The 25,232-nt window shown below is 35.1% G+C and overlaps 1 protein-coding gene across 1 annotated transcript; it reads right to left on the reverse strand.

Annotated features, from left to right (window-relative positions):
- Positions 1-323: 323 nt before the first annotated feature.
- Positions 324-25,232, reverse strand: LOC115220695 (KAT8 regulatory NSL complex subunit 2-like). Its single transcript, XM_029790829.2, is given in 12 exon segments — positions 324-2,636; positions 6,347-6,480; positions 6,483-6,506; positions 8,682-8,835; positions 9,221-9,312; positions 10,633-10,796; positions 13,601-13,715; positions 14,268-14,449; positions 15,837-15,869; positions 18,773-19,006; positions 23,940-24,052; positions 24,433-25,232. Coding segments are annotated over 11 exon segments (1,839 nt in total). The 5' UTR covers positions 23,954-24,052; positions 24,433-25,232; the 3' UTR covers positions 324-1,943.

Raw genomic sequence — 25,232 nt, forward strand, 5'->3', positions numbered from 1 at the left:
TATAAATCTGACATTGAACAATGACAAAAATGTCTCAAACTGCCCCGAGCATCTTGAAAAAAGGAAGGGCAGATTGGACAATGGAGCCTGAAAATATTAGGTGGTGGTCATAGCCAGAGCTCCTATGATGATGAGGTCAATCAGAGCTGACTTGAGAGACAAATGTACAGACACCATTGGAAGACTGCTGTTATCAGAACAACATTGCTTCACACTGTGAGAATTTGTGGCCGCCTACCATTATGAAACTCCAGCCTGTATAACTGAAGTGGTTGGATTCTTGACAAATGGGCTAGGAAAAAGAGTGGAAGAAAAAGCACAAGTAAATGAACAAGTGTCACCAGAAAATTGGCTTTATTGCAGTTTCATTAAAATTTCAGCTTATTTAAAATGGATGGGTAGAAGGATGCTATGAGTTAAGGGAGAGGGGTCAAACATGGGGGAGGGGGTGGGGAATTTGCATAGCAGATTAAAATTGAGCTTCACAACAGATATAAAACTTTTTTTTTTACAGATTTTCAGAGCCCAACAAAGAAAAAAATATCAGCTCACAAAATTCAAAAGAACTGTATATATGTATGCATGTGTGTGTGTGTGTGCATACACATACTATTGCATGTATTACTAGTCCATAGGACTGGCAAAACAGAAGAGCAACTTATTGTCTGCTTCAAACAAGATATTACAAATGTTCACATTTCAAAAATAGTTTGAAATAACTTAGATCAATATGAAGAAAAAAAAAATTGAAAATTTTAATTTGTGAGAATCACAAAAAAAAAAAAAAAAGGCAGCATTTAAAAGGGAATTTTTTTTTTTTTTCAAGTTTTGATTAGTAGAAAGTGGAATGTTAAAATTCTTGGTAGAAGGATTGTTTTTGTTTATCAAGAGACATTTTCATAGCAACTACGGTTTGTTAAGAGTTTAAAAATATAAAGAGAAAATCTATATATTTACTTTACATCTAAAAATCCAGAAGTATTATTTATTCATGCCAAATATATTTCAATTATCCGAAACAAATGAAGACTACTGCAGAATCAAGCCTGGAACTCCTGTGGTAGGCTAAGCTAACTGCTTATTTGGCAACCAGATAACAAGGAAAATAGTAATTTATAGAAAACACACAAACCAGGCAATGTCAAGAGAGGGGACAAAAGAAGAATAGGGAGCAGGTAGGGAGAGAGAGAAAGAACCACAGCATTCATTCAGCAAAACAAAGGTCTCTTATTCACTTGTAGATAACTTGGATAAAATGACTTAAATACTGGGCCAGGACCGGGTTTCATCACCACTGGCAAATAAGAGTTAAAGCTCTAGGCCGCCTGCTTGAAATGGCAGCAATAGTAAATCTTTACAGGCTTAAGATAAAAATACTATGTTCAGGAATAGATCCTCTGACAGCTGAAGTTAAATAAAAGATAGAGAAGAAAGAAGTGATTGATAGAAAAACAATCCACTAAAATGTATCTATACTGACCAAATACTCTCATCTAATACAAAGCCAGTTACTTCAGGAACAGCCCATATGAAACCATTGTATTACTGATACATTTTTTCTCACCACAAAGAGATGAAAAATGTCAATCCCAGCAACACTTGAAATCAGAAGTATGTTTCACTACTGTAAATGTAGTCAGTCTAGGGTTCAAATACGACCCATACCCCCCCCCAACATACAAAATGCTGTTCCACCAATTCTGTTAACTGACTGACAGCACCACAAACCACTTTATTCATTTCAATTATTAGAGAAAGGCTTCAAAATGAATCTAATTAGCAATTATTGCCTTGCTTTCAGCAGAAACTTAACTAGTAGGCAGACAAAAGAAAAGCAACACAGTTGCTAATGAGAGAAAGGTAACAAAAAAAAAAAAAAAAAAAGTGAACGTGTGTATATGCGTATATATATATATATATATACACATACATACATACACACACTAAGTTCTATGTTCAATAGTTTTGTCATCAATGGACTGCTGACTAGCAATTGGTGAAGTCGGACCAGTATCTGGTTTGGTTTTGAGAGATGTTAGTGCAGGTGTTACGGTCCCCTTCAATCCAGATGCTGTCTTTTGAGGCGGAGTCGATGCAGGCGATTTATGGGAGTTCTGAGTTGTTGGTAATTTCCCAACTGACTGTGACTGCTGAGTCAACTTTGCAGCCGACTGCAACAATTGTTGGTTATGAGACAGCTTCATCTGTTGAACCCACCGATTCTGTAGCATCTTGGTTGGCTGCTGCAGTGAAGAGCTCTGCAAAATTTTCGATGGTTGAATCTGAATACCCTGCTGCAGTTTAAGTGTAGAAGGTTGGGATGTCTGAGTTTGAGCCTGTGACTGTTGGGCTTTAAGTTGCAGTTTATGTTGTGACAGCTGCAGCTGTTTCAAGTGCTGCAGGTGCCCTGACTGTACATTTGAAGCTAGCAGCATTGGTGTTGAACTCTGAGCAGTCTGTAACACAAGATGTTTAGTGCCTTCTAGTTTGCTAGTCAGTGATGAAGGTTTGCAAGTTTTATCTAAACTCGGATCAAATGTCAATGGTTGATTCGACACTGGATTGTTCTGAGAACCTTTTTTGTTGATAGCAACTGAATTAGTTTCAAACTTGTTTGATGCTTGCTCAGATTCAAGCTGAAAAATATAAAATATTTTGGGGTATTTTATTAATTAATAATTCAATGTTAATAGGGTAACTGAAGTGACAAACTGCAGTTCTACTATTGAGTCTATACTATGACCCTAGGCAAAGAACATGACTGCTTGCTCCAAACTAATTACACTCAATAGTCTAGGGTAGAGAGTAGTAAGGATTTTCCAACAATAATTCTCATTTATATAAAAATGAGAAATTAATGCAAAATAGCAGAAAGTCACATTGCTGAAGACTAATTATTTGGTTTAACTATTTATAACACAATTCTTACAGAAGTACAGTTAGGCCGCCGTAAGAGTTAAAAAGAGAAGAAAGACATTTAGTGTTGTGGTATACAATCCACAGAACTGTAAAGTAAAGGTGGAACAAGTTTGTCAGTCAGCTAACCTGAGTCTATCAGAATTATGAACCTTGCCTAGGCACAACATAACTGCAATAATTTCACTTCTGTATTGGTATATAAAAACAAGAGACAAAGTTTTGAACATGTCAATGTATTCTATTAACCTGGCTGATGAGGTATACCTCTGCATGCACCCTTATTTTACAGGGACACTTTGTGATGTTGGAAATTTAGCAAGGTTCATCTTACATTTAGTAAGTTATAAAGTTGTTTTTTGAGTAGAGAAAAAATATTTAATGCACATAAATACAAAATAAACTGGCATCAAGAATTAAATCATATATAGTAACATGATACTAACCTTGAAAGGAAAATAAATTAAATTTACTATAGCTGAAAAGAAATACCATATATTGGTATCAGTGAATACTGGTACATGGAAATAAAGCAAAAATATATTGGTAAAAACTAGTACAAGCAGTAAAAAAACAATAAACGGAAATGAATTCCTACAGATACAATACATGCACACAAAAAGCAAATATTTCATTAATATTACAATAGCAAGCAACACGAAATAATCTGTTATTTCAGTGAATGGCAAGCACTGAAGTACAATAACTGGGGAAGGAAAAATATCAAGGAGGCGTGAATCATCATCATCATCAGCCAAACCTGGGAAACTAGAACTAAATAAACTGACATAATCTCATTGTTCATATCAAACTACTTTCTTAACTGAATTTCTCTGCCGTAAGGATCTGGGAAGTCAGTTTTTTCTTTCAAGAAATAAACACACTGCCTTCCCCGCCAAGGGCATTAATTCATGCTACATCTCTCACAACCCCCTCTATAAGATATCTAAAGGCTGCAATACACCTGATATTTCAACGAAGTCTTTAGTCATCTGAAACTAATAAGACAAGTTTCTTCAACAACCCATCACGACATCTGCCCCATACTTTATCTACGCAATTTCAGTACCCCTTTATCCAGCTAAGTTTTCAGAGAGGCATGAACAACAAACTCCATAAAATGTCCTTTCTTAGGTAAGATCAAAGTTAAGTTTTGTGCTATCAGCACAAAATACTAAAACATCTACATCAATGTGTGTTCTCAAGCCTCATATTTTAGCAGTTATAGATGCAGCACCTTTGGATTGTATTAAACTTTATTAGAGAGAACCCAATCATATTTCTTATCTGTAGAAGTTGAAAATTATTTCCTTTTCTTACATTGTTTACACTCCACCAACCAAAACATTGTCTCAAATAAGAAAGAAACTACATGTGTCCTACATGCAGAGTTGGGCTTATTATTATATGCTTTAGCATTTAAGCCAGCCATAACCAGCCCAAATATTCTACCTGTTTTATGTTCAAACTGGCCTCTGGCCTCTTACATCTACTCTAGAATGTTGTTCTAAAAATAAGCAATCACATCCTTGAAATCTTAAAGCTATGAGATAACACATGAATTCAAAACAATGTGGATAAATAAGCATCACATTTGACAGAGTAATCTGAATACTGAACAATTAATGCACTAAAACCTTTTTCCTGGATTTGCACTGCTGAAATTAAAGTGTATCTATATGTTTGTGCATATTTTGGCATCAAATATGATACATGTAAATCTTGGCCATCTTATCCTCAGGGGTGGGGGACTAATTGTCGTTCTGGCTCCCATACAAATTATTTTTTGCTGATAAATCTGGATGCACTGTGATGCAGATTCTCTAAAAATCAATCTTCAATATCTGCTTCTTGTTAGCCTTGAATTTTGCCAAATACTGAAACATTCAAACTTCTCTGATTCACCCACCATCCTTTGCTTAATTCCCCAATACTGGCTATTTGGCAATACCCTTATGGGGACAGTGTTTACTACATCTAGCAGCTTTCGGATGATCTTGTTTCCAGCTGGTCATTATTTTATCACTGATGGACAAAAATCACAGCACATACTCTTTCACAAAAACTACAACTTAAATATCTTAGTAATTCCATGTTTGTTCTGTAAGAAATTTACCATAAATCAAAAATGCTTGTTGGGGGAATACCACCACCCACCTGTCACCTGTGTGTGATTTCTTCATATTTTGGCAGAGAATTAGAGAGGATGTGCTACTCATAGTGAAAGTTGAAGGCAGAGTGAAGATCACATTTCCCTGTAGCTTTTCTCATGTAAATGTAACCCACACCAGGTGTGTCATATTATTTAATGGTTGTTAATGGTAATAATACCTTGTGTTGTTGCAATCTACCACTGGAGAGCAGCACTGCTGCCACTACTTTGTCATCAGTCATTTGCACTGTGACTTAAACAGTAGACGACATCAATTGCTATTTCAAAAATTTTTCCTGGACACAACCAACATCAAAAGTGAATACTTTGATACATTTTGATGAGATTGTAAATTTTATAGGGCAAGAGACTAATTATAGCTTTTGTACTTGCAGAGCAAGAACTACAGAAGGATAATACAATGGGGAGGTGTGACTGAAAAAAATGGTTATCACAAGGCCTAGGAGATACTATGAAGATGATACATAATCAGCAAGTTTGGAGAAGCAGAGGCCATCACAGTAGCAGTTGAAAAATTCAGTGCGCCTGTAACCAAGAGATTGAAGCACATTTATTGTGAAGCTTAAAAAGTACTACAGTGTCCTCTGGAAAGTTCAGTTTTATTACAATACAATTTTAGAAGAATTTGAATAAGAGTTTGCCCACCAGAAGCCAAATGTGTCTTGTGTGTGACAAATTTTTCATAAGACTTGCAACTACAGCAGTTATTTAGAGTTATGTGGACTGAATTATTATGGCCAATCAACTCAACCATTTGTGGCATCTCAGTATCTCACAATTGGTTTTTATAGTTCAGATAAATCTAAAGTGTAAGCAAAATGTTTTTAAAAGTAGCTCCTGACAAAAAAACAAAAACCCCCACTTGAGTAAGGTTTTGAAACACCTTATGGCAAGGAAGGGTGTTCAAATTCAGTGCAAGTGCTTTCTTTTTATAGGTAAAGCATGTTTTTCAACACTGCTTCAGTTTACCTCACTATGAAGCATATGTACCTGACATTTTCTCATAAAAAAAAGAACTCAATAGAGTTGGTCATCCATTGATAAATACCCGTGAATGAGTGATGTCAAACATCTATCTACAGCAAAAGCAGTGTAAACAATAAAAATATAATTAACTGTACACACACACACACACACACTTCCATGTCCTCTCATGTCTGTCTGCTATACTACAGATGTTTGAAACAAACAGAAACCCAAAGGAATAACACTAAAAGGAGAACAACTCTGAATCAAGATGATAGAAAATCAACTTACATTTTCTAATTTAACTAGAGGGACTCTTGTATGCATCTCTTTAATCTGTACATGTTCTTGGCAATAGCAGTTGTCAGCTATGACAGAAACAGGCTTGGAACAGGCACCATTGGCAAAAGGACACGGTTGATAAGCACCTGGTCAGGATCATATAAGATATCTGAACATATGTTAAGGAGAAACTTTACCTTGTTTCTGAAGCAAAAAAAAAACCCATCACATTTATATAATTTTCTTTTTAAATTCAACTATTGATCTGTTAATTATTTTTTTATATTTACTCATAAAAATTCTCCTTCAAACTGAAAAAGAAAAAAAAAAGTATGTTTTTATTCATAAACATAATTCTACCTCTCAAGCTGAGATATCTACTTGTCTACCTATCCATCTGTCCGCTTAGTTGTCTATATAAAATGAAGATATAGCAATCACAGCTGATACTTTATTCACTATATGCAATTCACGAACATGATCAGTTTGTGAACATAACCTGTGTTGTAGTTCACATAATCACTACAGTAAAGCTTACCTGAACAGCTAGACCATCATTTCACACTGTGTGTATGACCCAATGTACACAGTCAAGGAACTGGGACTAACTCTCAGTCAATATTTGTTGCAATTTCACACGCTTTAAAAGACCAGTTCTTCTAACTTCCTAAGTAAATATTGTACCACTGAAACCTCTAAATAACATATGGTTGAACTATTAAATACCAGTTAAAAATAATAGGTTTAAATATAATTACACTATATGACATACAGATAAAATTTAAATAGAAAATGAAAATAGTACTTTAGAGTACAGGAAAGAAGCAGAGAGGAATCCAATAATGATTTCACAAATCTAGTACTTGCCTGCTAGTTCACTCTTCAAACGCTGGAAAATTTTAATTTAAAGATGCCAAGAAATGATACTAATAGCTCATCAAGCATGAAATTTGTAATAAGGTATATGGTAAACTTTGACAGCTGCTCATTTTGTGCCATTATTATATTTTGACAATATTTTTTGTTAGAAAGTTGACATCTGTTTCTTTATTCTAACTCATTTTGTGCTTTATAAAGTATTTATAAATCGTTTTCTGCTATTTTTAATTAGAGATGGATGATAAGTTGGAAATTTTACCATTGAGTGTGTTAAATTATAAGACACCAAAAGAAAATGACTCTCCCCAGACACAACAGACTAAATATTGTAAATTCAGTCCAGCTGAAGCTGAAATGGTAAAACAATAACAAGAGTGCAAACCTCCATCAAGGCAACACCAATGTCCTCTCAACAATTAGCCAGAGATGATTTTTTAAAATGAGAATATCTGAAATAAACTCGACTGTTCTCACAAGTGAGAATACTACAAATGAACCCGACTGCTCTCAAAATTAAGTAAAAAAAATGGAAAAACAATCCAGAATCCTTGACCAGTACCTGATCGATACCAATGGTAGTCATGGAATGTGAAGGTGCGGGCTGTGTTTGTAATGCTACGTGTGTCATCTGCAGTGGGAACCGGGATGGTTTTCTCTATGAAAACCCTTTTCAGTCTGTCCACTGATATAGTGTCTTTACGACCTGAAGGTCGATAGTGAAAAATTTATGTGCGTGAAAGAGAATGGTGGTGTTTAATGGAGGCTTAACAACATCGTTGCACACGACAATGTGAGTTCAAGTAAAGCTTCCTTCAAGGCAGAGCTAGAAATGCAACTGCCAAATAGGTTAAGAGGTTTTAAACAGGAACGATATATTCAAAATTGGTAAAACTAAAAATTGTCTAGGATAAATTAAATTTATTATTGTTACTGAATATGTTAGTGTTATTTAATTTCTGAATGGTTTTGCTGCCATTTGTTTATGTAGTTTGATTGCTTCATCCATCAGTTTCTACTAAGATGGAGACGCAAGTAAAGTCAATAATAGAAAAATGAAAATAAAACTTTGGAAACAGCAATGCTGCCATAACTTACATGGAAACCATGAGCATGTTTTCAAGGGAGATAATCAGAGAAAGACTTGAAAGTCAACACAAATCGTAATACTTCATGTAAAGTAAGTAATACTTCATGTAACAATCCAGAATCTTGTCCGTAGCCAGATCGATCCCAAAATCTAATTAGTTCGTGCCTATCGCGAGGCCAAACATCCCTGAAAGCTTCATCCAACAGTTCCTGAGATATCTTGTACACAGACAAACAAACAAACACGACTGAAAATAATATCTTTGCCTTTGATTAGGCGGAGGTAATTATCACAACAAATTAAAATAAAAGGATTCCAAACATCTGAGCAAAAAAAAAACAACAAAGAACCAAGAATAGCATAAAATAAAAAGGATACGTTCATTACAAAATTTTGAGAGTGGCATGGCTCGGGAATTACATTTAACGTTGCTCTCACTGTGAATGCATTTAGGATAACCAGGGGGCCGATGGTTTGTACCTTCTGTCATTGCAATTCTTCGTCTCTTTGATTGCTGATACAATAATGTCTCCTAAGAATGGAGGACAAAGAGGAAACAGGGTTTAATTAAAAATTAACAAGAAAACTACAAAATAGGCGCGATCTATTTTAATACCAATAATTATCAACTTGGAAAATAATCTAACAGTTTAAAATTTTTTAAAAAATTTTAATTGACAAATTTTGTTTCACCAGAAAATTTTAGTTATGATCAGTTTATAATTTTATGGAAATGACTACAATTCAGAAGTGGTACAAAAACACTGAGTACTTGAAACAAAGAAAATATAATTAATTACAACAAAATAAAACTCAATAATATGTTAAGTTCAATGAACTTTACATATTATGACAACTCCACACCAATTTTAAAATGCATATTGGAAAAATAGCTTAACAATGGCAAAGACATTTACCTTGCAAAATCGTCGATGGTGTCTCTTCATAGCAACAAGTTTAGCATATTTATCTTTCTGATCTGGAGATGTTTTATAGGCTTGTACAGGGCCTACAAGATAAAACGAAAGGTTGGATGCCATTCGTAGGTAATACTGATAATTCTGAAGTAATAACAGTAATAGTAGTAGTATGGGGGCATGTGTTGCAAAGGTGCGTCACCGCATCCACCATTTGTTGGCAATTCCCTAATCCTGGTGGATGACATCATTGCACCACTTAAGCAACAATCATCCGACCCCATGGGCCTATTTTGAGTAGTTGTTGCTGGTGAAGGTTTTATGAGGTCAGAGTGCAATTCCTACCCCAACCTCTTTTAGTCACCTTTTTATGACATGCCAGTCCCCACACAGCACTAGAGCAACGTGAAATGAAGAACTTTGCTCAAAAACACAACATGCCACCCAGTCCGGAATCAATCCCATGATCGTGATTGCAACATACTTACCACTAGGCCATGCACATAAAAATCTCAAGTTATCAAATTGTAGGGGAAGACTGAAAACTATCTTCATATGGAGTTTGGAAAAAAAAAAAACCTCATTGTTCTTCAAACTATACAGAACATTGACAGGGTTATAATTTCAGATCTTACTATTGTCATTATTTTGTTTATTGAGCAAGGCAATTAATTCTGTTGTAATTTGAACAAAGAGAATACGACAAAGTGTGATGTGAAAGGTCATAATTGGTTTTCTTCAACTGGTAATCAAATCTAAGCCTTATCAGCTCAACCTAAAACTATAATTACTTATTCTGACATTCAGTGCTCCGAGTTCAAATCCCACAGAGGTCAACTTTGCCTTTTATTCTTTCAGGGTTGATAAAATACCATCCCAAAGTGGTGGATTAGCTTAACTGTAGTATTACTGGATTATATGCCTTGAGGTATTTGCAGCAGCTCTTTTGCATTTTGAGTTAAAGTCCTGCCATTGCCTTACCTGAGCGGTACATGTAAGCCCTCACTGGTACTTTAGGTGCCTTTAACTAAACTCAAACTGTTGAGGGCATTTAGGCTAGGCTTGACGATCTCTCCCTACTACTAGTCTCAGAGGCTTTGTGAAGGGTTATGGGTTACCCTTCTGAAACAACATTTCTTCAGTTCATCAAAATAGCTGATAAAGACACTAAGTTAAAACTCAGTTATCAACTGCTGTTATTAAAACAATAAAAGATTAAATTAGCCCTAAAAATTAGTCCAAACCTTTTGAAAATGGAAATGCAGTAGCTGATGTAATTTGTGGTATGAATTTTAATAACTTTACTAGCATAATCAAATGATTAGATCTATTTGCTTGGCAGAGTCAAAGAGAAAACTTTTTCTTGACAAACAAGCATACAGTAATAGTAGTAGGAATTTTGAACGACATACCTAAAGTTTCCCTTTCTTGCTTGTATGTGTGTAGGTATTTTCTCCTCCTTTCCTTCATGATGTGTTGTAAACGTTTGAACTGGTCAATGTAGAGTGACTGTAATCGAATTAGTTTGTCCCTTAAAATTAGGGCCACTTCTTCGGCTGTGTAAACTGCAGCATGTCTAAAAACAGATCAGATTAACCAGATGTTATTTTTCCAGCATCTTTACATGAGACAATCAAATACAATTTTATTCTAAATTTCTTATCTTTTAAAACTACAATGGAGTACAATGTTATCTTGAATTATTTCCATACTCTTTTACTTGTTTCAGTCATTTCATTGCAGCCATGCTGGAGCACCGCCTTTAATCGAGCAACTCGACCCCGGGACTTATTCTTTTGTAAGCCCAGTACTTATTCTATCGGTCTCTTTTGCCAAACCACTAAGTAACGGGGACCAGCATTGGTTGTCAAGAAATGCTAGGGGGACAAACACAGACACACAAATGCATATATATATATACATACACACACACATATATACGACGAGCTTCTTTCAGTTTCCCTCTACCAAATCCACTCACAAGGCTTTGGTCAGCCCGAGGTTATAGTAGAAGACACTTGCCCGAGGTGCCACGCAGTGGGACTGAACCCGGAACCATGTGGTTGGTAAACAAGCTACTTACCACACAGCCACTCCTGCACCTATGTAAATGTTTTTCACATAACACCACCCTTCATGCATAACCTGTCTCTATGAATGAACAAAGGAGCTCTTTTACATATGGTCTGTCAACCTGCTAAAAATAGCAGCCAAATCTTCAATTGCATCATTCTTACATTCTCACAATCAAACAAAGCTATCCTAGATATATATTTGGAAAAAAAAAAAAACCCACAAGATAGCCAGTCAGAATTCCTACCAAATGGGGGCTGATATGAATGCTAAACAATAACCCTTCCCTTTTAAACTTCAACATCCCTTTACCAAGTCATCTGTGACCTTCACTCTACTAATAACCCTTTTGTTATATTTCTGTTCAAATACACTGCATCTGTCTCAGTTAATTTTTAAAATAAAGAATTTAGTAAAATATTTTATAATTTCAAAGCTGGTGTTTGGAACATAAATTAACAGGAAATTTTGATGAACAGTTTTAATTTAGGTCACTTTAAAACAAAGTTTGTATCATGCAACAATAGCCTCAGCTTTACCAAAGTTTTGTGAAATTGCATGCAGGTGTTGATGAATGGTTGAATAACCAAATCTGTGCAAACAAGTATGCATATGCACATGCACAAGTATGTAAACCAACAAGAAAGTCTATTAACAGGTATGTTGCACAAAAACATTGGGTCATCCCATAAATAATGCAATTTTTTATACTCCTATTTTTCAAAATTAAGATAAAGTTAATTTTTTTAATCTAAAATATACTCTCCATTTTCTACAATGCTTTTCCATCAATCTGGTAGACTCGCAAGGCCCCTCTTCCAAAATTCACTTGTCTGTGACAAAAAATACTCCTCCAGTACTGCCCTGACCTTGTCTACAAAATTTATATTTTTCCCTCCAAATGATGCTGAAGACTGTGGAATAAATAATAATCAGATAGGGCAATATCCGGCGAATATGGTGGGTGGGGCATTATTTCTCATTCAAACTGCTTCAGCCTTTGGAATGCCATCCTCGCTGTATGTGACCAAGCATTATCCTGATGGAAGAACACCTTTTGTCTTCAAACCAAAGATAGTCATTTTTCTTCTAGAAAAAGGCTCATTTGTGAGATATGACAGCAAAGATCACACATTCACTCTCTGCACACGATTAGACTCAGAAAGTTTGTGAGGAACCCATTGACCCAATTTGCTGACATTTCCGATTGCACGCAGGTGTTGATGAATGGTTGAATGATCAAATCCAAGTTTCGCTGCTAGTTCCTTAACAGTTATGGTAGGATTCTGTTCCATCAGGGTTTGCAGGCCTCGTCAAGCTCTGTAGATCTTCCAGGACAAGGCTCATTTTCTAGGCTTCGTTTCCAGTTCGGAATTTCTGGAACGACCAGTGACACTGGCTTACACTGCATTAATATTCCTCGTACTTACCGTTGCGTTGTTGCCTTTATTGAAACTTATAAAGCAAAATATGTTTGTCACTTCCATTATAGCCTTGTAAAAATAACATTGAACTGTACTCTTCAAAACTTGCACTAAGAATAAGGGCAAGGTAAAATTACTACCTGCTTTTATAGCAAGTTGATGCAGGTAATTTATACTGTCCCCCTCCAACTTTTAGTTCATGCAATTGGAAAAAATTGCATTATTTATGGGATGACCCAATACTTTGTCATAATAATAATAATAATAATAATAATAATAATTGTGTACAGTGCTCAGGTGCACTACAACTCATCTAAAGTGTATATATAATCAGGTGAAGTTTCGGCGGATTTCGGAAAGCATGAGGGCCTTAAAAGATGCAGTGTCATGGCAGTCAACAACTGACGCAGGCAGTTTATTCCATGCTTCAGCAACTCTGAGCGTGAAAAAATGTTTCCGAAAGTCATGGGAGCTGTATTGTTTTCTGACTTTGTAGGCATGTCCACGTGTGTTAGACACATGGAGATCAAAAAGGTGTTCAGTGTTGTTGTTGGTGAGGTGGTTGATAACTTTGTGGGTGTTTACCAAGTCCGTCGCCAAACGCCGGAGCTTCAGTGAATCCATGCCCAGGGAAACAAGGCGCTCAGAATATGGTAGGTGTCTGATGGAGGGTATGCGTTTGGTTGCACGTCTCTATTTATATTGACCAAGTTTCACAGCTGCTCCTTTTCCTATTTCTCCATCAGAAAGTCATTGAATCAGTGATTGGTTTGCAGAACAACCAAACGTAACAAAGCTGTTGTTGACAAAATATAGGATATCAAAGATTAACACAATATAAAAAAGCCAAGGCTGAATCTAAAGAGAAAGAAAGGTGGCTTACTTCAAAGGATCATCCTGCTCACTGTCAATACTCTCAGCATCGCTTTCACCCTCTCCTCGCCATGCTTGGTCAACAAGAGGAGGTTCTACATCTGAATCACTGGAGCTGGCGTAATCTACAAGTTAACAAATATCAAAATATGAAGAGTGTGCATGTATACATGAATGTAAAACAGTAATATGTGTACACGTGTGGTAGCTTTGAACATGATTTCAATTTTAAGAAAATTTGGTTTCATTCCAAGATATGATCATATTTGGAATTTAAAATTTTCATTGAAAGAATATCAAATGAAAAACCAAACCCATCAGTTTTGTCTGGAAACATTAAATACAAATGCTTCCTTTAGGTTTAATATTCAGAAACAAAGGGCAGTTCAAATCTCAAGTTTTAAATATTCTGTTAAGCATAAAATGCACTGTATTTAATGGCATAAAAGATGCATGGGTATATCAGATGCATCCCAATTTCAGGAACACAAACTCAAGGAAAAATGTTTTAAAGCATTAAAGCATGTAATATTGGCCCAACTTTGCATATCGGGCCTGGGGTTATTTTTCTGAGACATTTTGGCAGAGTAAAAGGGGCATGGAAGTTCTGGTTTATAATAGATTACATTCATGAGTTGACACATTGTCACACTGCAACAATTCCAAAGACATCTTACCAATTATTCTGCTAGCAAGACTTTCATTATTATTCCGGTATTTTCTAACATCACTCTCACATTCTGGACTACCATAATGGTCAAGTTCTTCCAACAGAGTTTCTGGAGTTTCCTTTGGTTTACATTTTCGTGTTGAGCGTTGACGTAGCAACGCAGCTCTTCGAGCATGGAAGAAGCAATATCTGTATTGAAAGACAAAACACATCGATAATAATCACAGTATTCAACAAGGTATTATTAAAAGATTATGTACACATAAACAAAAAAATGAGTTGACTATTCCATCCTTCAGTGAGAGGATCTCAAACACAATCCAACATGACCACCTCTGATGCCATGAATAAGAGTGGATGAGTAAAGCTGGTATGTGATAAAATGATAATGACTGAGTGTATGTAAGTATGCTTGAGGCCAAGGTATTGGTTTTTCTTTTTTAGCCCTAAAGTGGAAGGTGAATATTTTCAATGTGGATTTTACAATGTTATATAGCATATCATTTGTAGTGCTTTTGAGGAATTTTGAGTGTTGTTCATGTGGTTGAGGTCCAAGGTCAATTAACAATTTTATATTCATGCCCCATTATTTTACATTTATATTGATGGATGGATCACCATCAGTTTCAAAAATGAGAATTGAGTTGTTTTGTTAACTGAATTAGCATTTAAGTGACTGAGTATTCCAAAGCTACATGCTTAATGTAATTCTCAGGCAGTTGAATTTTCATTTTTATGCCAGCGCCGCCCTGACTGGCTTCCGTGCCGGTGACACGTCAAAAGCATCAATCCGATTGTGGCTGTTGCCAGCCTCGCTTGGCACCTGTGCTGGTGGCACGTAAAAAGCACCCACTACACTCACGGAGTGGTTGGCGTTAGGAAGGGCATCCAGCTGTAGAAACACTGCCAGATCAGACTGGAGCCTGATGCAGCCTTCTGGCTTTCCAGATCCCGGTCAAACTGTCCAACCCATGCTAGCATGGAAAATGGACGTTAAACGACGACGATGATGATTAGTGACAATGTATAACAAAACTATACATTTGAGTTACAGGTACAAGTTACTCAACAGGCTTCTGTACAGTTACCATGTACCCAATTCACTCACAAGGTATGAGTTAACCTGAGGCTACAGAAAATATTTGTTCAAGATGCCATACAGTGGGATTGAACCCAGGACTTTATTGTTGCAAAGCAAACTTAACCATTTGTCCATATTGCATCTATTTCAAAGCAGGGTGTCTTGCACACTTATTTACCCACACCTAGTTTATCTCATAAATGCTAACCACTTAACTGTAACTCTTTAGAATTTAAACCAATCATATGCAGCCCAAACATTCAGTTTTATGTTCAAACTGGCCAGATCTGGCCTCTTACACATACTCTGCAATATCATTCTAAAAACGAGTTATCTCATCAAAATTTCAAAGCTACAAAGATAATGCAAGATTAATTAAAAACGTGTGAATAAATAAGCATTACTTTGGATAGAATAATGTGAATGCTAAAGGGTTAAATATAGAAATGAGAAAACTAGCTTCAGTCAACATGGAATAATTTATCTTTAACCAACCTTTTCACAACAGATTCTCTTTTCTTTGGTTCTCTTAAGTGAGCAAATGAAAAAGAAAAAAAAAATTAGTGAACAATAATTCAACTAGGGAGGTTTGCAAATCAACATGTATATATGGCAGAAGAGGGGATAGCATATAATGGAAAGTTCAGTATGTAAAAATTAAGGTTTGTTCACCTTTTCATAACTTAGTGATAGTATAAGTAGCAATGTAACTACTGAAATTAATTTCATCAGCTAAATCTTTTAAGGTAGTGCCCCGGAATGGCCACAGTTCAAAGCAAGTGTAAAATGTGCTCACAATATAGAACACACACACACAAATCACTATATTTTTTTTATAAATTTGTCAAAAAAGATTTTGACAATCTGCCATTTGAGAATGTTGAAATTCCACTGTAAATTGTTACACTCTAGCAATTAAGAAAGTGGTTCTAGTTGAGCTTCATAGAAAAAAGCAAACAAATATATAACAAAAGAATATTTTACTCTTAAATTTAAATAAAAAATTTCTTTGAAAACATTTTTTTATCAAATATTGTAGCAATTTATCATTACTATAAATTAATTTTCTATAAGTTTTCCCAGAGTCCTATAACATTCTTAGTGTTTTTTTTAGGAATATACGAACAGGAAAAACAGCACATATACATTCACATATATATATACTCTAGTTTGGGGCGTATATAATATACCTAATTATTTAACAATATACAAAGTATCAGACAAAAAACACACTCACATATATACTTCAGTTTCTTTGGGAGCTAAAATGTCTAACAGACTTGAAGATTAAAATCATCTCTATACAACTGTTGAGTACTTTGTTCATTCATCATCTTAGCAGCCATATTAGTTGGAGTAAGATTAGGTCTTTTACAGAACCATTTGTTAAATAAGGCAGTTGTGATGAAAGATTGGTAGAGATTTTTTTTTAGTTCATCAAATGATGAGGTCAGCCATGTCTGTCTTAATCGATTACAACAATAACTTCTCCAAATTCCAAAAGTCTCGCAGTCAAACCAGCTGAAAACCGGTCTTTGTTAAGATTAGACCTCAATTTTTATTTCCAGTTTAAGTTTCTTAAAACACTTTCACAAATCTGATGATTTCAAGCAACTTCTGATCTAACCAACTTTTGTTGCCTTTGGAATGGTAAAAGGTGTCTGAAAGTCCCCTTCCAGGACAATTGTTATTTGGTCAAAAGGAGAATATATTTCCCTGACATCCCTAAACAATGGTGTGGCTCAATAGCAGTTTCAATACACTGAGTTGTTTTACCTTCAGATAGTAGAATGGCACCTGAAGATGTTTAGTGTCACAGAAATTTTCCTCCTTCCTTACTTCAGCTAGAAGTAGGCTTATCAGAAATGTTTTTCTTGCTACCCACAAGTGTATCAAGAAAAAATATTTCACCTTTTTGGTTTTAAATATGGTCATCAATTAGTGATAGTAAGTTTTTTTAATCATTGATTGAGTAGTTTAGTCTCACTTTGATCCATTAACTAAGCTGAAGAATTAGCACTGTAACGGAGCGAATTTGTTTTCTCCCTTTACCAAATAAGTCTTCAACAGCAATGAGAACCATGTTGAAGATGGAGTCACTGAAATAAATGACAACCTCAGGATTATATTGCTGTACTTGATGCTTTGAGAGATGACTCCATGTTTTAAATAAAACTGTTAAGACCGTTGCAGTTTTCAATGTGACTGCGAAACAAATGTTTTCTCTATTCTTCCTTCCTACTGACCATTATTCTGCAACAGGCCTCACTTAGAACATGCTTCTCTATATATAATAGAACTGCAACCACTCCACTTTTCAAAAGGTGATGCAATGATTTCCATCCTCTGACTTTATGTAAGAACATCCTTAACTAGGGACATCTTTGCTGACTGAGATGAACAGCAAAGCTACTTCCCCATATGTTTGTAGCCAGGAGAAACTTGATAAGCAAATGTGTCATCATGACAAACTAAAAACAAAACGCTGTAAACATGTAGCAGCCATTAGAGCTAGAGCTTGCAGTACTGCAGTTGTAACAGTGGTGGTTTACATCCATGTAGTCTATATTTGAATACTTGCATGATTATCAAAAAAGAATTAAGTATATCGACACAATATATCTAGTTTAATGAGATTGGATTACACAATTCATGGGACCTACCTTAACCAGACACAACACTTATGGCCAACAGTTAAAATTTCAAATGGAATGAGGAAGCTGCAACAACATGTAAAACAACTAACACACCTACCAGGGACCAAAAGATTCTTTACGTTATCAAACAGCTAACGAGAGTTCTTTTAATTCAGTAATAAAGTATGAATTTAGAGATATTTGATTGTTACTTCTAGCAAGTTGAGTGAACACACAGAAGCTCCTTTCATAGAGATCATTCAACTGCTAATAAGAAATAGAAAAGTTTGCCTTTAGGTCACAAGTTGACATGTTTCATTATTTAGATTGCTATAGGTTGGAAAATTACTCTTCACCATCCAACCTGGAACACTTTCCCAAGTAAGATTTAGATTCAAATTCACTGGATTTGTCAACTATTTTGTCTTGTAATTCAAGGCACTTTACCCAATTCAGACCAGCAATCTATATCTTATACCACTAAGATTCTTCATTATACAGAAGCAGAAATTCAATGGCTCAAATACTATATTACATTAGAGACAAGTCTTGAATGTGACAAACTCTAGCTTCTGTTTATAAAATATTTCAAAAGAGCCATTTGTGTTCTGCACCAGCCATAGACAGGGAATCACACACAAAACCATGGAGAAATTAGAAATTGCTCCACTGTTGTCTTACATCCATTATCTTCCATGTTTGGATTGGAAAAGTTAGTCTACATGTTACATACATGTAATATGGAGGAAGTAAAAAAAAATGGTTGTTTATCACACACACACACAATGTACTTACTCATCTTTGCGATCAACTTTTGGGGCTGCATTTGGACACCTTTTGCCAGTCTTGGTCGCTACATAACTGCATTGCTTAAACGGGGTGTTTTTGTCTTCAAGTATATGTTTTAAGCAATACAGGGAGCCATCCAATCGGTTTTGCATACATACTCGATGACTGTAGTTACAAAATAATCCTTCCACAGGACCTTTAGTCTGACGCTTCAGAAAACTGTTTTTGGTTCGGTTAATTCTAAAGAGAAAAAAAGGTTGACAAGAAATTGATTTTACTGAACACTGAATCAAGCTACAAAATGAAAGTTTTTATCCTAATGAATACTATCAAAGCTCTCACACATATATGCTAAGTGGTGCTATATAGCAATAAAAAAATTTCTGCAGTTTTAGTGTAAACCCATATTATTACTCTTGACATTGGCGTATTTGGCACTGAAATGCTCTGATAAAGTTTTCCCTCTTGGACCATCAATACTGTTCTCATTTGTATCAATACAACCATCCAGTTTATGATTTCATACTTCATCTCAGTTTTTGTCATTCTCTGTTTGCCTAATTCAGTCTAGTTGCTAACAGAAATAATACCTTAGTACTCAAAACTTAATCCTTTTGTTACCATATTTCAGTTGAAAAACACAGTTTCAACTAATTTTGAAAATAATGAGTAATTCAGTAAAATAACTGTCATTAAGCTGATGTTTGGAACATAAATCAACAAGAAATTTTAATGAAAAGGTTTTAATTTAGATCACTTTAAAACAAGAAGATTGTATTATAGAATGAAGGCTGGTCTAAAGTGCATAGATATCAAAAAGGTTAAAGTACCAATGACATTTCAAAAGGGTCACCATCCTTGGTAGCGTGAAGACACTACAATTTATGGATTGCAGCAATAAGAAGTAACCCATTACAATACTGAGTTTGTTTGATACAAGACAGTGATGGTTGTGTCTATCACACAACTACAAAGTTTCTGGTTTGACCCCCCCAACCCTAGAATATTGCAAGCCAGTTCTTGGTTGGCAGAACTAATCCCTTGTCTAGTTTGACATTACTAACCTTTATCAGGTCTCAAGAAAATAACTTCCACCCAACAGTCTTGCAAGAAACAAAACTTAAGGCACCCACAGGGAAACAGACTGAGTCAATCATACCTCCAAGAATGGGTAATTCAACAGACAAATACCGACATAATTTAAGTCAGCTCACACAACTGAGACTGATCCAAGACTGTTGTAGAAGAGAGCTCCCAAGGTCATTACATACCTTGTATCTACGACTTCATTATCTCACTTCAACCTGCTGCTAATATCCTCACCCTACCCACACTTATTTGAGAAATCAATGCTTCATCTGCTGGAAATAGCTATATCTCATTTACAGCACGCCCTATTGGCTTAAATAGTACATTGGGTAAGGTAGCTCCATGTACACTAGGCCTCTGAAATAATACACAGATAAAGTCCTTGGTTATAACACTTAATTCTGACAATCAACATTGAGACAAATGACCTTATGGTATGATTTCATCTGCACGACAGACATCTCTATGAACAGAAACATTCACATCACAGCAGAAAAAAAAACTGGACACTACACAGTCACTTGATCAATACTGCATTAAAAAGGTACACAATTACTGATGCAATCTTAAACACTGAAGGAAAAAAATGGATTATCAAGGCTAGAATGCTTTGGTCCTAGGCCTGCTCCATCAGGACAGATTTTGGATAAACAGGCTGTACACAACCTGAGATAAAACATCCAAATAATGACAGCATCATTACTCAGGAAAACAAATGAGCAAACCAAATACTTGGCCACTCAACTTGCTAAAAATAGCAAAATCTCCCTTATATCACACCACAGTTATCTTGCATTATATATATATATATATATATATATATATATATATATATATATGAATAAAGTCATGTAACAGCTGTCTTCTTTGCCGGCATGGGTTGGATGGTTTGACAGAATCTAACTGGTCAAAGGACTGCACTATACTTCAATGTGTGGACTGGCATGATTTATAACTAAATGACCTTGGTAATGCTAACCACTTTACAGTGTACTGGGTGCTTTTTTAATGGGACCAACACTTCAGTAAGAAACCTATTCCAATTTCTTACTGTAGAGCTACATGGTTCCTCACGTTATACAAGAGTGGCTGAGTAATCAGGATGAAGGTGGAAAGAGGAACAAAGTGATGGTGGTGACAAAGTACCAGGTTGGATGGGGGGTGGGGGCATAGAACAAGAAGGTTGGCTGGGTAGAGGCAGCAAAAATGCATGGAGAAGGCGAGATGTAGTAAGAGATGGCGAAGGGATGCAAATATACTGAATGATGAACAAGGGCCGATAGAAGACGGTCAATGATGAGTTGGATGAAAGGTTCGGAAAAGTAGAGATTGGGATATACATTAGGGGTGAATGGTGGAGGTGTAATCAATGAAGAGATGGAGTTAGGGAGTAAATGCGATCCTAAATACAATGTATCTGAAAAAGAAAAAGCCCCGGACAGATCGATCGTAAGTCTGCTTAAATTGACCTGGGGTTAAACAGCAATGGCAAGTTTCTTAGGGATCAGCCCTTAATGCAGAATCAATGTTACTGTCGGCTGTTAGTCATCACTGAAACAATGCGACACCTTCGGCACTCCCATGACATTTCTAGCAATGGACATCTTCACTATTTGTAAAGTCTATGAGGATGTGTGCAAGCGGAAACTAAGAGAAAAAAATTGCTAAAAAAATGTCAAAATTCCAGTGAGTTGTTCAAACAGTGTTTCCAACCGTGACTAATTCCATCTTCAAAAATAATTTAGATTAAAAGAGAAACACTTAAGATGGTGGTTTGTGATATGAGGATTTTGCTGTTGTTTCTAGCATTTCGGGGGGGGGGGGTTGTAAATGCAATCATTTCATAAATCAATATTTAGAGAATATAACTGAGGCACTGGAATAGATTCCTTTAGTTGATGGAGAAATCTTTGGTATAAATTTTTTCATAAAACCGAAATTTGATTATTTCGCTCTATAAAGTTTAGATAATCCAATTTTTCACTTTTTATAAAATCTAAAACGAGAAAATATTTTCGAAAAATAAATTAACAACTGTTGAAAAAAAAATAGAATAATTTGTGGGAAATATCTGGATTTCTTTTTTCATCAAACAAAAATAGTATTAAAAGGCGAATCGGTCGCATTTTAGATTTTGTTGGCTAAACTCGAGGTTTAGCATTAAAGGTGGAAGCTATAATCAGTCAACTTTCGCGATACGTTGTGAAAACAATAAACCCGAAACACTAATCAAGTGACACTGGCTCACAGAAGATGGGGGGGAGAAGCGAAAGGTAAATGTGAACAAGAAGCTGTGAGAGAGATGTTATGGCGGGGACGAAACTAGAACAAGGAGGATGAATGGAGTCGATATTTACTGTCCAGACGAGCTTCCATAGTTGAAAATTATTAATGGACGCCTTAAAATGAAGAACTACGTCGGTTTCAAATAACGTACAAAGATATTACTAGTTTAGCCAAATATATATTTTATATTTACATATATATATATATTTATATACATATATACACATACACACACACACACACATATATACATACATACACACACACACACACACACAGAGGCTAGCTGGGATTAATATCTGTTAAGTTGAACGTTAAGGGAGGGTGTACGTTGTTCGGCCACTAAAATCAATAATTCTCCCGACTTTGCTCCTTAACAAACATGGCCTCTCGTCCTTACAATAAACTGGTTTTCTTATGGAGATTTTTTAAAGATCGTTTACACCAATTCAGTAAGCAATTTTCAACTGACTTTCCTCGCATCGACATAGATCAGTACGGATTTCTGCTGACCAGGAACTGAGGCATTGGGAAAGATTTTTTTTTTTTTTTTTACCTTTGACAAAAAAAAGAGAAATCCATTATTAATTTTTATAACTTCTTCCTTAGCACCTTAAATGGTCGATTGCTTATTTTGCTCAAAAAGTTTAATTTTTAAAATGTCTACAAAATATAAAAAGAGTCAGTATAGATATGTAAAAACTATTTCAGAGCTGTAATGCTGACCAGCGAACTTTATATGAATTTAGTTATCTCTTTTGAAGACTACCTTTCAGAGTTTCTATAGAAATGTTAAAATGGTGATCTTGTAATTTCATTGTCAGAATTTGAAGAAATAAATAAAAATTATGTCAGCAAAGAAAAGGGCAACCTCATGAATATATTTATTTCAATTAAATAAATGAAAATTCAAAATCAATTTTTTTTTTTAAAGTTTGGAAATATGCAGCGATGAAGATTTTAATAAGCTAGATCAAGGCCTTGTCCATTCAAGGTGTTCAGATTCATTAGAGCAACATTTTGTATCAATCACAATTATTTTTTAAGTTCAGTAATAATTCTATAAAAAGAAGAGAAGGTAGTCAAGGTGTTAACATCAGGCCAACATTTAAAATAAATACAATATTTAATAATTTTTAAGTTCACTAATATTACTATAAAGACAATAAAACAAGCGAAGTGAGGAGAAGTCAAGGTGTTTAGGTTCATTAGGCCAACATTTATATTAATCAAACCCAAATATAATTTTTTTCTTTTAAGTTCAGTATTATACCACGAAGACAAGTTTATAAATACTAAGTGATGCCTTTTCCATTGAAGGTATTCGCCAATAAGGTATTAAATCAACCTTTATATCAATTAATTGCAACATTAATTAATATAAAACAATTCCTAACTTTGCATTGTCAACAGGAATTGTGTTCGCGAAATGAGAAATCGGTAAATAATTTGACTACGAATTAATAATGTTGAGTTGACCTTAGAGGGAATTTATGGACTGGCCAAAAGCAGGGACTTTCGGCATCATCTCCAAACAAGGTTCCTGAGTTTCCCCCAGTTTTTGTGTTTTTTCTTTTAATGAAATTTCATGAAGCAACATGTTTGCCATTGACAACATGATGGAACAGCCGAACGATCATGTCACAGTCACTTTATATACAGACATCATTTACCAAAGACACAATTATTTCCCCCCCCCCCCATGAAGAAACCAAACGAAGACACAAAATAGGGAGTTAAATTACAACGAAGAAGTTAAAATAAAATAAAGATGACAAGAAATTTTTGCATTACTTACCTATTGCTATGCATCTTTTTTATGAGGGAGGAAGGGAGGGCTGTTCTAATCACTGTCGTTGCTAGCGGCACTGACGTCCAAGTTGCTCTTCTTACATTTGTCTTACCTCCCGCCTGCATGGCAGCAGAAATATTTTGGTTATGAAAGAGAAAAAATGACTTCTCAGAAAAATCTACGACGCTTTTTTAAAATTTAAATTAAACATTTTTTTTTTTTTCATTTGAATATGGAAAACAAAACAAGCAAAGAGATAAAAAGCAAAGGACAAGCACACTGATGTATAATTTCACGAATAAAAATATTTTCCCATAGTTAATTGAAGAAATTTAAAAAAAAAAGTTCAAGTACATGGCATCTTTGGAAAGAAACGTATAAAGAATATCTTTGCCAGAGATTCTATCGCATTTCAATGTGTTTCACGTTTGGAATAAGAGTAGTAAATCATAAGAAAATTCAAATAACAATAAAACGAGTAAAAAATATTCTTACAAACCTATATTTAATCTTCTTCCAATGACATCATGTCTCAACAAAGCTTACATGTATCTAAACATATAAATTGGTGTCTATATATTATTAATACAATACATACACATAGTATATATAAATATATATATTTATATATATATTATGTATGTTATATATGTGTGTGTGTGCATATAAAAATTGGCAGATAATTTGTAAAAGAAGTCTTTTTCAATGACTTTCGGGGGAAATAAATCTATTTCTTTGACAGGTTTAATATCAAACCATCTTAGTTTAAAGAATTTGCATGGAAGTTTTAAAAACCAGGGAGAGAGAGAGAGAAGGAAAAAGGATGGGAAAGAAGAGTGAAAATCGGTAGACCCAACTCGGAAAACAAGAGTTAGAATTGTGGACGAAGTGGAAGAAAGTGAGCAAAGAATGTTGTTGGCAGTCGAGCCGCTGAGGAGAAAGTGTGGTGGGAGCTCGTAAAAGTGAAATTAAAGCAACAACGATCAACTTAAATGTTTCTTTAAGTCACACAAGGTTGGAATTGTCATGTGACTGCTTATAGGGAAATGTCCGTCGACTGCTTCTTCTTGTCACCCACTGTGTCTAATATATATCTATATATATTATATGTCGGCAATGTTTATGGATCTCTCTCTTTCTCTCTCTCTCTCAACCAGGATCTTTCTAGCTTTCTTTTCTTATTCTGTTGTAAAAAAAAAAAAAAAAGAAACAATAATTATAACTGAGCAGCTGGTTTGCTGAGTAGTCACTTTTTTCTTCTTTCTCTCTCTCTCCTTCGGGTTAATGGCTCTAGTCGCT

The sequence above is a fragment of the Octopus sinensis genome, linkage group LG17, assembly GCF_006345805.1.
Source record: "Octopus sinensis linkage group LG17, ASM634580v1, whole genome shotgun sequence".
In the NCBI taxonomy this organism is placed as follows: Eukaryota; Metazoa; Mollusca; class Cephalopoda; order Octopoda; family Octopodidae; genus Octopus; species Octopus sinensis.